This window comes from Asterias rubens, chromosome 1 (genome assembly GCF_902459465.1).
Source record: "Asterias rubens chromosome 1, eAstRub1.3, whole genome shotgun sequence".
Classification (NCBI taxonomy): Eukaryota; Metazoa; Echinodermata; class Asteroidea; order Forcipulatida; family Asteriidae; genus Asterias; species Asterias rubens.
Window position 1 is genome coordinate 13822256 of NC_047062.1, and position 13478 is coordinate 13835733.

Genomic DNA, 13478 nt, shown 5'->3' on the forward strand with positions numbered 1-13478 from the left:
GTTGCTGGCCAGGGCCAGTTAACCCTTGTGTAATCCAACATATTGTGCCACAGCACCTTATAAACCATTACATGGTGCTATAAAGGAACATGTCTCAAACTTTAAAATGTAGTTCCACATACCTTGCAGGAAAAATACTGAGCACTTTGATATGCCCATCGGATGTGATAAAGCACTTTATAAGAGCTCAGTATTATTATTACAATACGTTGTGCATGAACTTTGAAAGAAGAATGTGCAGTTGACACACACTTTGTACTTGTAACCCCGCACACAGCAGATAATGATGACCATCTGTAAACAGAATTCTATGGTAGACAGTGACCTGCTGAAAGTTGGTCCAGATATAGTTCATTTGCCCAAAATGCAAAGTGACTGGATCCATTCTTCAGTAGGGGCTTTCCCGGCCTTGACCATTGTGGTGGAGAATGAATTAAAATTATTGTTCTTAATAATGGGATTGGTTCTAAGTTCCAGGTCCCAATCTGACAGGCATTGAAGTTGTCACGCGGTGACTGTACACACGTATGTCAGTTTAACTATGCGCGAAATCACTCTGCAGTGCAGTGGAGCTTGTCTCTTTCTTTGATGTTTCACCGACACGCTGGTCTAGATATTACTCGGAGAGAGAAAAATAAAGGGACATGGTCCATGAAGGAAAGAGAAGAACACTTTTGACTTGAGTTGTGGCTGTGTCGGTCCAGAGAAAACATAGAAAATGCCTTGAGCATTCAAGCGTTTTAATCGCAGAGTATAATTCTTAAAAGTGGCGGTGTTGGTTGCACACTTATTTAAAAACTAGGAATGGCTAAAACGTTTCAGAAGCCACATTTCTGGATAATCTGGGTTAACCAGCAGGTCTTGTAGCTCAGGATGTTTACCCGATCAGAACTATTTGTAACGACCAAATTCTTGTTTGTATTCGCTGAACTTAATAAAATGTAAGTAAGTATTGATGGCTGAAGTATCCAGTACATTTAAAATGCTACAGGTTTTGAGAAACACCAAACTGTAGGACTTTTTAGAATGTGATGGTACTATACCCTTGTCATGTGTAGTACTTATCATTTTATATGACACATATTTGTTTGCTTATTTGTTGGAACTTTTGTTTGTTTTATGTTTTTGTGATATTTATTTTTCTCTTTTTTCTTGTTCGATGGCATGGTAGGAAGGGAAATGATGAAGATAAACAAAGCTAATGCAGACAATACCGATGATTATCTCTTGTCAAGTTTTCCAATTTCCAAACTTGTACCCCATTTGACCTTATCACATTCCCTTGTTACATTCCCCTTATCCTTTCCAACACAGACGCAGACTTTCCTATCAATCAAGTTGCCCCTGTGGGAGACATCATCACCATTGGAGGCGCTGCAAGTTTTCAGTGCGCTTTCACTGGTACCCCAGACCCCGTCATAGAATGGTACTTTAAAGGGTCAGGAGAGGTCAACAACCCTGTACATCTATCTAATGGAACCAGGTAAGAGAATAGTTATAATGTTTGCGCCCAACTGAGCCAAGCTCATTTCCCAGTTAATACATAAAGACACTTGACACTTATGGTAATTGTCAAAGACCAGTCTTCTTACTCAGTGTTTCTCAACATATGCATAAAATAACAAACCTGTGAAAATTTTAGCCCAATTCGTTGTTAGTTGCGAGATAATAATTGAAGAAAAAATGCCCTTGTCACACAAAGTTGTAACAACGAAGCATGCTGCTGATCAAAACGTTGAGTTGTCAACCACCGGTTTCTTTTTAGAACCAACACTACTCAGCAGAGATTTACACCAGAAAAGAAATCTCTGATGCACTCCTGTGTTCTTATTGCAGCACTCGGATCCTACCAGATGGAACCCTTGTTATCAATGATGTGATTGCAGCGGATGAAGGAACATATATCTGTATGGGTGTAAGCGAACTGGGAGAAGCAACAGTCGAAGCTGAACTCATGGTTGCAAGTAAGTAGTTTTACATGGCAGCTAACGGTTTCATGTATATATGGCTTCTGACTGGCACCCACAAATGACGATTGTGACTAAAGGGGAGAACGCCTGCATAGCTCAGTTGATAGAGTGTCACTTATTGTAATTGTCAAAGACCAGTCTTCTCACTTGGTGTATCTCAACATATGCATTAAAAAAAAAAAAAAAAAAAAGTGAAAATTTGAGCTCAATTGGTCATCAAAGTTGCGAGATAATAATGGAAGAAAAAACACCCTTGTCACAAGAAGTTGTGTGCTTTCAGATGCTTGATTTTGGGACCTTGAAATCTAATTTTGAGGTCTTGAGATCAAACTCGTGGAAAATTATTTCTTTCTCGAAAACTACGTTACTTCAGAGGGAGCCATTTCTCACAATGATTTATACTATCAACAGCTCTCCATTGCTTGTTTCCAAGTAAGTTTTTAAATGAAGAAAATGACAAAAGGGGAGAACGCCCGGATAGCTCAGTTGGTAGAGTGCCGTTTTGTTGTATCGGAGGTTGTTGGTTCAAGTCCAGCTCCAGTTTTTGTTAAAAACTCAAACTATTTTTTCATATTTCTAAACACATCTAACAGCACAAGCACCAATAATAGAATGGTGATAAGGAAGTGAAAAAAAAAGGTTTAGTTTTTAGTTGTGGGAGGAAAACCCAAAATGAGGGGAACCCACACAATCGGTTTTTCCCTACACATGGCACCTCTTTAGGGGAACTTTCTTAGGGGCATTTTTAGGGGCACTGAGGCAATGACTAGAGGTATGTCAAGAGTTTTTTTTTAACTTGCAACCAAACATTTATGATGTTGATTTTGATGTTACAAGTTTTTAGTGGTACTTTGTGTCAAAAAAAACACCTTTTCTTTTTCCTCTATATTACGTATCTTATGATATTATAACAAAGAGGAAAATAAAATGTAGTACTTTAATGACTGGTTCTAGTAATAAATAAATATCTGCATGAGCTTTCGAAGCAACAACCACTTCCTCAGATGCAATGAAGAAAAACAATTTCAACCAAGGTTTATATACAGCTAGCCACCACTTATTTTGGTGTTGTATCAATGATTTTAAACTCCTGCCATTTTATTTCCAACTTCTCAGAGGTTGAAGATCTGCCGATTCTCGGTTCAAGAACCATCCCCGATGGCGAGCGACTCTCGATCAACTGCACCTACCCCTACGGTGTCAAAGGGGGTGTACCTAAACCTCAGATCAGTTGGCTGGACCAGTCTGGTGCTCTTGTAAGCTCTGATCTTGCAGACCGGGTACACACAGAAGGGGGTACATACTTGGTCTTCAAGCGAGTTCAGGCATCAGACAATGGTAACTTCACATGTCAAGCTTCCAACATGGCCGGTGAGGTGACATCTCCACTTGGTGTTATCGTAGCAAGTGAGTATTCAATAAATCCATGCAGGTTTCATGAATTGGCGTGATCGACCCCATAGATGTCAACTTGGTTTGGAAAAAAATTGCATTTTAATATTGATCGTAGATGGATTTGTATAACAGGAATTATTGTAAAAAAAATTAGTGTGAAAAATAAAGGTGTCAGAGGTTCGCCAGTACACGCACTTATAGCACTCATACCCATATGCGGGCTTGCCCTTATGCAAAGTGTCACTTCATGAAGAAAAAAAACCTCGAACACCAAAATGTTTAACTACAATTTTATAAAAAAGTGTTTTACTTTATCTGCAAAACTAAACATCTTTGAGAAATAAGATTTTGTAAAATTAAAGATAAATGTTGGTGCAGTCAAATAGTGACTGAACAAATTTTCATAAAAATTATGACTTTTGAGTGAAACGCCACTTTGTGAAACCTGGGACGAAATCTTCCTAATCACTGCTGCCTTTTGGGAGTAGTCCAACACGAACCTTCCTTTCCCCCCGTTATTACTACAGTATTGTGGTTCATTTATAAAAAGCTGCACAATGTAGCTGAAAGGCTACAGGATACAATTTGCAAAGGTATACTTCAAATTTGATTGTACTTCAGAAACAAAGATTGAATTCCAAATTAACAGCATTTGTGTTCACTGTCCTTGAACGTGTGTAGGCTTGGAAGTAGGGAGCGGAGATATCATTGAAGTAGTCCGATCGTTGCTTTGTTCTTTATCAATTCACTCATCATCCGACTTCCTCTCCCATAATTCTACTCCTCCTTTTGAAATTCTGTGCGCAGCTCTAGTTTTGTTTTTCGTTTCCGACTCCAATGGATGATGGAAATCGTTGAGTGTGGCCCGGCCTTCTTCGGTCCATGAGCAATCAATGGATAGGGAGTTGCCATGGGGAATTTATACATGTAGAGGAGATGAGTCCGTGCATCAAGTTACACACGGTATTCTAAAGTTAGCCACTTTGGCTGGTTACATTCCCCGCAGGATCAAAACATTGATAGAATAATTATACAATGCCTGGTGCGTATTAGACATACTTCTACATGGAGGACAAGGTATTTTCTCTGTCAGTCATAATAATTCAGAGTGTCTACAAAGAACACAGTGCCACATAATCAACAGGAGAGTTAAACCAAAAAGAGAAAGAAGAAAATACATCAGAAAAAAAAAACCAGATCATAAACTATGATGTAAGTGAGTTTTGAGTTGGCGCTTGAAGGTGACATTAAATTCTACACGGCAGCTTCATAGCTGTGGCTTACCGATTTGTTGAAATTTGGAGTACATACAAACCCCAAAAGGAGCAATGCTACAGCTGAAACACGCTAATATTTTTATTAATTTGTTTCTATACACATTCAACAACGCAAGCGTCAATAGCAGGGTGGTGATTAGGAAACAAGAAGAAATGGTCAGTTTTAGATTTGGAAGGAAAATAAAAGCCCATGCAGTTAGGTAGGGACTGAACATATAAATGCAAGGCTCTGATCTGAGGTAGGATTCAAACCGGGGTTAAAACCACAGAGCCAATCTGATCCCAATCTGATCCCAATCTGATTTATATTTCTTGTCAGTTAATTCCTTCCTGTTTACTCGTTTTCTTCTGTATTCTTCATCACCTTTAGTTGCCTCTGGGCCTTGTTTTTAATTTATGTTGTGGAATGTCTTCCAAGGAGATCTTGGATCTGACTTTTACCTTTCAGCCGAGAGTTAAGTCTTATCAGATCAAGAAATTCCTGCACTTTTTTTCAGTGTATAGTTTTTCTTCAATCACCTGTGAAAGAGCCTTCAATCATCATGCTTAACTTGGCTGCTCTTATTGTCAAAATCTTTTTTAAAAAGTGAAAGAAACACATGTTGATTATGTGATGACTTTGTTCTTTGCTTTGGGGGATTTTTGATGTTTTTTTTTTTTTTTTTTTTTTTTGGGGGGGGAGATTCTTGCTAGTCTGGCATGAGTGGGATTCAAACGCGATACTTCTAGACTGAACCACAGAAACCTGTGCCTGGTGTGCTAGACTGCTCAGTTGTACACTCCACCACTGCATTCCTTTTTTAATTACTGATTTATTACACATCCAATCGCTCCAACAACAGGATGAATAGGAAACAAGAAAAAAAAAACTCAGTTTTAGATATGTAAGGAAAACCCACAAAAAGAAAAAAAAAACATGCAATTAGGTAGGGACTGAAAATCCAATGCACATGCAAGGCTCTGCTCGGAGGTGGGATTCTGTTCCACAGAGGTGAAAGTCAGGGAATGAAATCACTTCAACAACCAAGATTGGTTATCTTATCGTTACAGCAATGCCAGAATTCACCAAGAAGCCCAAGGATGTGTTAGCAAGAGAAGCTTCAGAGGCATGGCTCCACTGCCAAGCTGACGCTAACCCTAAACCCCGTATTACATGGCTTCAAGAAGATGGAAGGGAAATACAGGTGAGAAAGAAGACCAAACATGAGAGGGGGGGGGGGTATTTATTGATTGATTTTTTTCATATATATATGCCGTCCAGAATTTGTTTTAACAAAAAAGAAAACTTAAAAGTTTTCTTTTTTGTTTTAATGATTGGTTGCTGTAAGGGGAGGTTGTTTTACTTTTTGTATTTTTTTTAACAAATACTATTCTTTGATTTTCATCAAACTTACACTGTATAAAGATAATGATGGTAGAAAGCTTCCCTTAAAATTTTACTTGTTTTGAGAAATGAGTAAAACAATGTCATAAAAATATTTTTCATCTCAGGAAACAAAAATTATTTTAGCTTGTAAAACATTTAAGCGAATCTCCTGAAAACATCGCTCTATGATTTACATTTTGTTTTCCTCTCTAAAAAAACTTGACGAGTAATGAAGCTGGAACTTCTACAGGTAAATTATATCACCTATCATCATTCACAGTGACTAAGGATTCATGTCATGGCCAAAAACTTAATCTACAAAAGGTATCAAAATGGATTGTTCGATCTCATTGTATTTCAGGATGGACGATTCATGGTCTTGAGTAATGGTACACTTCACATGAGGAGACTTATGACAACAGATGGAGGTGTTTATGTATGTAGGGCAGAAACAGTGGCTGGTAGTGTTGTAGCCGAGGCCACATTGTCTGTCATGGGTAAGTCATCAAAATAATGAACAGGCATCATGTTCTTCCTAATTTACTCTGGTTCTGATTTTTTTAATTTTTTTTTTAATGGGGGGGGGGGATACTGGGAAAATCAGAAAATTTGTATTAATGAGGCCTAAAAGTCAATTAAAGCCTACACCATTAAGGTTAGCCCTTGTTCTTTATAAAATTGTCCTACTTTTTTCCATGGGCCAATATGCCTGAATAATAATGATAAGCAGTTTCAGACGTAATAACACAAGCGTGTTCAAAAGCACTTCGTTATAAGATACACTTGTAAAACGTCAGCACAATATAGTAAAATAATCAGGGGGAAAACAAATTTACACAAATATTTAAAACTATATTACAGAATTAGAGAAATTACAGAAGTGCTGGATTTATGCTTGATATTTGTACAAACTTCTACCCAGAATAACACTTTTCCCTCTGGTCTCCTCAATTACCCAAACAGCCGTCTTAAAGTTTTCTCCAGCGCCCAGCAGCAAACCTCTAGAGCTCGGTGAAAACTCCAAACTCATCTGTCGAGCCACAGCATCAGTCCCTCCAATCGTCCGATGGATCAAGCTCGGTGGAGATAGAACAGCCCCATGGGATTCTCATATCAATGAGACGGACGGCAAGTTGACCTTTTACCCGGCCATGAAGACAGACGCCGGCAAGTACATGTGTGTCGCTACGGCTGGCGGCGAGATGATCAATATCACGGTCAACATCAATGTCTTTGGTAAGATCCAACACTTTTATTTCTATAAAATTTGGTTCAGGGGTTGAATTTCAAGGTAAAATCCACAAGACTGTAGGACTTGTAGCGTAGAATCTTTACTGGACCCGGAATTAACTTACAAGAGCAGAATTAAATTGAAAGGAGACTAGAATCAAACGGAGAACACAGTTTTATGATCTTAACAAGACACTTAGAGAAGACTGATATCTTCAGTGTTATGGATGATGCTCAGCAGGATTAAAAGATCTTTGTGATACTCGAAAACTCAACATTTAAACATCATTCTTTTGAGCCTAAGATGTTGAATTGAAAAAAGTCACTATGGTGCGGTGTAAATCTCAAGCCCTGATGTACATGTATCAGGATTAATGATCATCTAACTTGACACTCAGAACTTTCATAGAACCAGAAACAGTTGTTACAAGAGCTAAAATATATCTTTAGTTTTTTTTCTGAACTTACAGGAAAAGTAGAATTAAAAAGCTAAAAAAACGCTATAGTTAGTCTATGGTAAAAGTTCCAGATTACCATACAGAGTGGATTGTGGGTTTAGTGGCCCAGTTCTAAAATTACTGGACTGGCCTGTGGTCAAGTGGGTGTTTGATTATACCATTTCAAAACAGATGTCATTGACCCCCATCCAAACTGCAGACTTAAAACGTTACATCTTTTCCATTTTGCAGTGAGACCTAAATTCGTCATAGTCCCCGTCAATGTGACAGGGTACGAGGGTTATCCTCTAACCATAGACTGCAAGGCAAGCGGGGATCCCATTCCAACAATCACATGGTTAGGCATCTCCCCGGCAACGGTCAACAAACCCCACAAGACACCACTGGAGAACGGTTCACTGTACATCGATGAGATTAAAGCATCCGATGCTGGCAACTATCAATGCATTGCTGGGAGTAATGCTGGACTCAATAGTGCAGAGTTTACATTAGAAGTCCGGAGTGAGTACCAGTGCTTTTTAAACCCTCCTACTATGTTCGGTATCATCCATTATGCCAGCCATTATGATATCATGTGGTGAATGCATCTACTTTGTACGTAGTCAACCCTCCTACTGTCTTACTATTCAATATCATTCACTGTGGTTTTGTATAATAATTGATAGACAGTAGCACACTTAAATAAAGAGTACTCAAGCTTTGTGGATATTCTTTTCAAGGGGTCCAGCTGGCTACTTCAGTGTTTAAAAGCATCCCTAATGTAACGTATGGACTGTGAAAGAGCGGACGGGCCAGCTAACTGCACCTGCTTGCCAGTCACTAAAAAAGTTACGGGCAAACCCTGTAATTTTCTTTGATCTGAAACATTACTCATTGTTCTTATGCTCCACAGGAGGAACCCCACCCAACCTAGCTCCTTTCACCCCGCAGTTGATGAACCGTACCATAGCCATAGCCGTCGGCTGTGCATTGGCTTACATCATTCTGGTCGTCGGTCTGATGTGGTGGTGTCGTCACCGTCGTCTGAAGCAGCGACGACTCTTCAAGGCGGAAGCCGCTGCATTAGAAGCTGGCGCTGCTGGTGGGGAAGAGGCTGCTAAGCTGAATGGTACCCTCCCTCATCCGATTCCCAACGGAGAATATCACGATGAAGAGAAGGTTGGACGAATGAGCAATGGAGACATGGCCATGAATCCGCTACTGAAAGGAGCAGGGAGGAGGGGGAGTTACGATAAACTGCAGTTTCCACGCCACGACCTACAGACGCTTGTCGTCATTGGTGAGTCTTGAAGGCTGGACTAGCCACTTTGGGATGTGGTTTGATTTATTTTTTGAAGTGGAGGTTCAAGGAGTGCTTAAGAATTCTTGTACTGAAGGATGTGTGTCTGTTTAGGGTTGATGAGGTATCTGGAAATGTGTCACACTTGACTTAAGACATCATAAGAATTGCTTTAAATTTTCCCATAAAAATTGCCAAGATTTAGCAGAATCCTTGTATAATAATAACTAGTTCTTATATAGTCATTTCACAATAACCGTCTCAATGTGCTTTACATAAGTACCCTGGTCGCTGGGCCATTAGAATCCCCTGAATCTTTTTCAGCTCCATGGGAAATATACCACCTGGGCAATGGTAGTGCTCCAATAGTCCTTTTTATTCACATTATCAACTTCTACCATCACAGGTGCCGATTTATACCCCTGGGTGAAGAGAAGCAATTATGGTAAAGCATCTTACACAAGGACACAAGTGCCATGACCGGGATTCTAACCCACACTCTGCTGACTTACCCACCATAACTTGAATTTGATGCCCTTAACAGCTCAGCCATGACACCCTTATAAAGTTCAAAGCCATTACAAGTTTTGTCCTAAGGAAAGATATGTGAGGCTAATGTGCATTTTGTTCTACCCACCCTCCCTCCTTGTAGGTAACGGCTCGTATGGTGAAGTATTCCTAGCCAGGGCAGCTGGCATCACTGAGGGTGTAGAGGCAACCACGGTGATGGTCAAAGCTTTGCAGAACAAGAACGAGGCCCAACAGATGGACTTCCGTCGGGAGATGGACATGCTGAGTAAGCTGAATCATGACAACGTGGTCAAGTTACTTGGGATGTGCAGAGATGCTGAACCTCAGCTCATGATCACAGAGTACCTAGAATGGGTGAGTAACAAGTATTTCCCTTCCAGATTATTCAGACTTGGAAACAAGTTCTCCATGAGCTTATCTCACTCAAACAATCTGGTCAGGTTTTAAGATCTTCAATTGCATATGTTAGCTCAACCAGCATTTAAAACCTCTTGTTATGGTCAGTGTGCCTTTGCCAGCTTCTGCCATTTGGTGCAAGCTTCCTGCCACACTACGTCAAACAAAATCTTTGAACATCCTCAAGAGGGAATTAAAGTCACATCTGTTTCGCTAGTTTTTCAGTTCACTTGTTCTGAACATGACTTTGGTGTCTCTCTTTTTTTTTTTATATGCGGCCTGATCAGCTTCTGGAGATGTGCCCATTATAAGTCCATATTATTATTATTTTTATTTGTTGTTTTGCTTACCGTATTGTGATTTTGATTTGCAGGGTGATATGAAGCAGTATTTGCGCGCCACCTGTGGTGAGAACGGCACAACTAACACGCCCCCTCCTCTGACCCTAGCTCAGAAGCTAGACACCATCAACCAGGTTGCCCTGGGCATGGAGCATCTATCCAGCAATCGATTCATCCATGGAGATCTTGCCGCTCGCAACTGCCTCCTGAGTCCCGCCATGGAGACCAAAGTCAGCATGATGGCCGTCAGTCGGGACCTGTACCGCGCCGAGTACCACGAGTACAAGCAGAAGCTGGTGCCCATCCGCTGGATGCCGGCCGAGGCCATCTTCGAGGACGAGCTGTCGACCAAGAGCGACGTCTGGGCCTACGGGGTGTTCGTATGGGAGGTGTTCTCTCAGGGTGACATGCCATACAAGCAGCTGGACAACGACGCCCTGATGAGGGCGCTGTTGGATGCAGAGCTGATGTTGGAGACGCCGACCGGTACCCCGGAGGAGGTGGAGATCTTGATGCACAGGTGTTGGGCGGAGAGTGCCAAGGAGCGTTATTCATTCAGCGATATCGTCATGGCTCTTCAAAGTATAACACCAGACAGCAGTGTGTGAGTTTGGAATGGACTCCGAGGGGGTTGAGGGGTAATTGCAAAATTGAAATAACACAGAAACTGTTTGGTAATCTGTTTCTGATATGTTATCTTCACACTCGCTGGTATAATTCTGGAGTATAATCAGTCTCGTTAAGGTGTGGTTTTTGGGGCTTCACTTGTTCTGTACGTCATGGTGTTCCCCAAAGTACAAAGCAAAGTGTTCTGACCAAATAATGAACGCAGTAGTAGTTGCACTGCTGCAAAGTGATATTGGGCTCAATTTTTATTGGAACTGCAAAGCAAAGCAAGTCACTGGATTTTACTTCTACTGTTGTCATTTTACGTAAATTGTGTAAACCTAGTAAGACTAAAAGAGTTTAATTGAACCTTGATGTTACTTTTGTATATTTGATAATTTTTTGTAATGCTTTTCAATAACGTGGACAATGGCGAGTAGATCCTTCATTTCAAGCTCTCCATACATGTAAGTGCGTATAGAAGTCTTCCCTGTTTTGATGTTGATTTTTATTCTAGGGGTCACATTGTCTCATCAATCCCAAACCTAACGAAGATGCCGCAATGGAGTAAGTGTTTTGGGTTTTTTGTCCTTTCTTTTTCAACTTCTTTCAAATCTGATGATAATTTTTCTACTGTCCATCTTATAATATTGATGTTTATATATAAAATGAATTGCTTTTTGATCTTCAACAGTGTACTGTTGTTTAAAAATGATGTGCTTTTAATTGTGAAACAACTCTTTAAAAGAAAGTCCACCACCGCTTATAAGCTTAGAGTCACGGTTTATCAGGCAGTTATTTACTGCATCCTTGCCTGAATTGTAAAAAAAACAAAAAATGTAGTCGTTAGAGTGGACACTTTTTTTTAAATGTACCCATTATAAAGTTTGATTAATGTTTGTGTCCACTATGAACAAAAAGTATTGAATGTCGAATGTGTTTTTGACAGATTCTCTTTCAGTTTTTCGTAGCAAAGAGAAAATTTTGATTTTGTTTTGAATAATACCTGTGCTGGTATCGATCAATGTGCAAGTATCGCCACCCGCCGCACTTTTTCAATCAATTGTTTCTCTCAAAGATAGATATCTTTCGTGCCAAACCCATCGTTATTTTATACTAGCAACCTCTCTATTAATTTAATGCACAGGATTTCTTCAAAATCTCTTTCTGTTTTTCAAACAAAACCGTTGTGCAGTTAGGAGATCGGAGGCCAGGGTTTCTTGGTTTGAATTTAGTTTTTGCTAATTCACCGAATGGGGACAATCCAAGTTGGCTAACCAATGCAGTATAGATAGTCTGTTATTGTCGGCCAAGTGCTATCTGTAATAATCAAATGGGCATTCTATGAAAATTGAGTTTAAATTTTAAAGAAATAAATCAAAATCCACAAATTTTCTTAGAAAACAATCATTTCTTTTTGCCAGTAACTTTGGAGACAAATCTTGGTCAATAAACATCCTTTACATGCACTTCCAAAATACATGCCAAAGCAATTTTTTTTAAAAATCTATAGTAAACTGCACTCATAAACCTGATAGTCCTGAGCGAATGATGCACTTCCTGTACTACATGTAGTTATCAAAGAATTGCACGATTGCACTCCACTCTAAAAGTGATGCTAATAAGTGTTTTTATACCAAAGAAAAATGTTGTTTTGATTTGTGTAGTGAGTGAGGAGTTTAGTGTAAACAAATACAGTAAAGTAAGTACATGAAAGTGATTTAACCGTCCACTGTTCCTATGCATCGTTATATGCAATACTCTTTAATAAGAGAGATTTACATTGGAAGTGGTTGTGAGGACAGTGTAACAGTTACAATGTGGATAAGTTGTTATTTGCTGTATCCAGATTGACCATCTGTGGCTGTGGCTGCTGGCTATGGCTGGTGGCTGTGGCTGCTGGTTCATGGCTCTTGTCTTCACTGGTCTATGCCAATGTATTGACCCATCTGATGATGTGGCTGCTGGATGTGACTGCTGGTTGTGGCTGCTTTCCATGGTTGCTAGCAGTGGCTGTTGGCTATGGCTGCTGTTTTATGGATTGTGGCTGCAGCTGTAGACACACTGTAGTCAATGTATCACTAACAGCCTTTGATAGTAAGGTTGTTTCCGAGTTGATGGCTTTGGTATTAGTTACGGCAAGATTGCTAAAAATACATATTTTTCATACAACTTGGACACAGCCTAACAAGTTGACAAGCTTGTGTTCTATATGATATTGATGCTGCATAAGTCTGGGAACAAGACAGAGAGTATAAACACATAATATGTATTATGCGGTACTATGCCTTACAATGTACATGTATGTGCAAACACATGGGTACTAATGTACATGTATGTGCAAACACATGGGTACTAATGTACATGTATGTGCAAACACATGGGTACTAATGTACATGTATGTGCAAACACATGGGTACTAATGTATTTAACTTGTTTGTGTGGCCCAAAGAAATTTGGAAAACTAAAGAAGAATTTAACTCTATGATTAGTGAATGTGAAAATATAAATCATTGGGAGAATTACTGGTGTGAAAAAAAACCCACAGAGTTTGGTAAAAAATGCTTGGCTATTTGTATTCAATAGCAGTACATGCTTGGGGTGGTGTAATGTGAGTGATCCTTGCATT

The 13478-nt window shown here is 39.7% G+C and overlaps 1 protein-coding gene across 1 annotated transcript in view; it reads left to right on the forward strand.

Moving 5' to 3' along the window:
- The window catches only part of LOC117297774 (inactive tyrosine-protein kinase 7-like), a 55297-nt gene extending 42532 nt beyond the window's left edge, over nt 1–12765 (forward strand). Inside the window, exons 4-13 of the mRNA XM_033780926.1 lie at nt 1315–1483; nt 1837–1964; nt 3087–3377; nt 5693–5826; nt 6370–6505; nt 6972–7244; nt 7928–8197; nt 8589–8975; nt 9628–9860; nt 10276–12765. Of these exons, the coding sequence (XP_033636817.1) occupies nt 1315–1483; nt 1837–1964; nt 3087–3377; nt 5693–5826; nt 6370–6505; nt 6972–7244; nt 7928–8197; nt 8589–8975; nt 9628–9860; nt 10276–10851 (2597 nt within the window). The 3' untranslated portion in view covers nt 10852–12765. The remainder of the gene's footprint in view (nt 1–1314; nt 1484–1836; nt 1965–3086; nt 3378–5692; nt 5827–6369; nt 6506–6971; nt 7245–7927; nt 8198–8588; nt 8976–9627; nt 9861–10275) is intronic.
- The last annotated feature ends 713 nt before the right edge of the window (nt 12766–13478 follow it).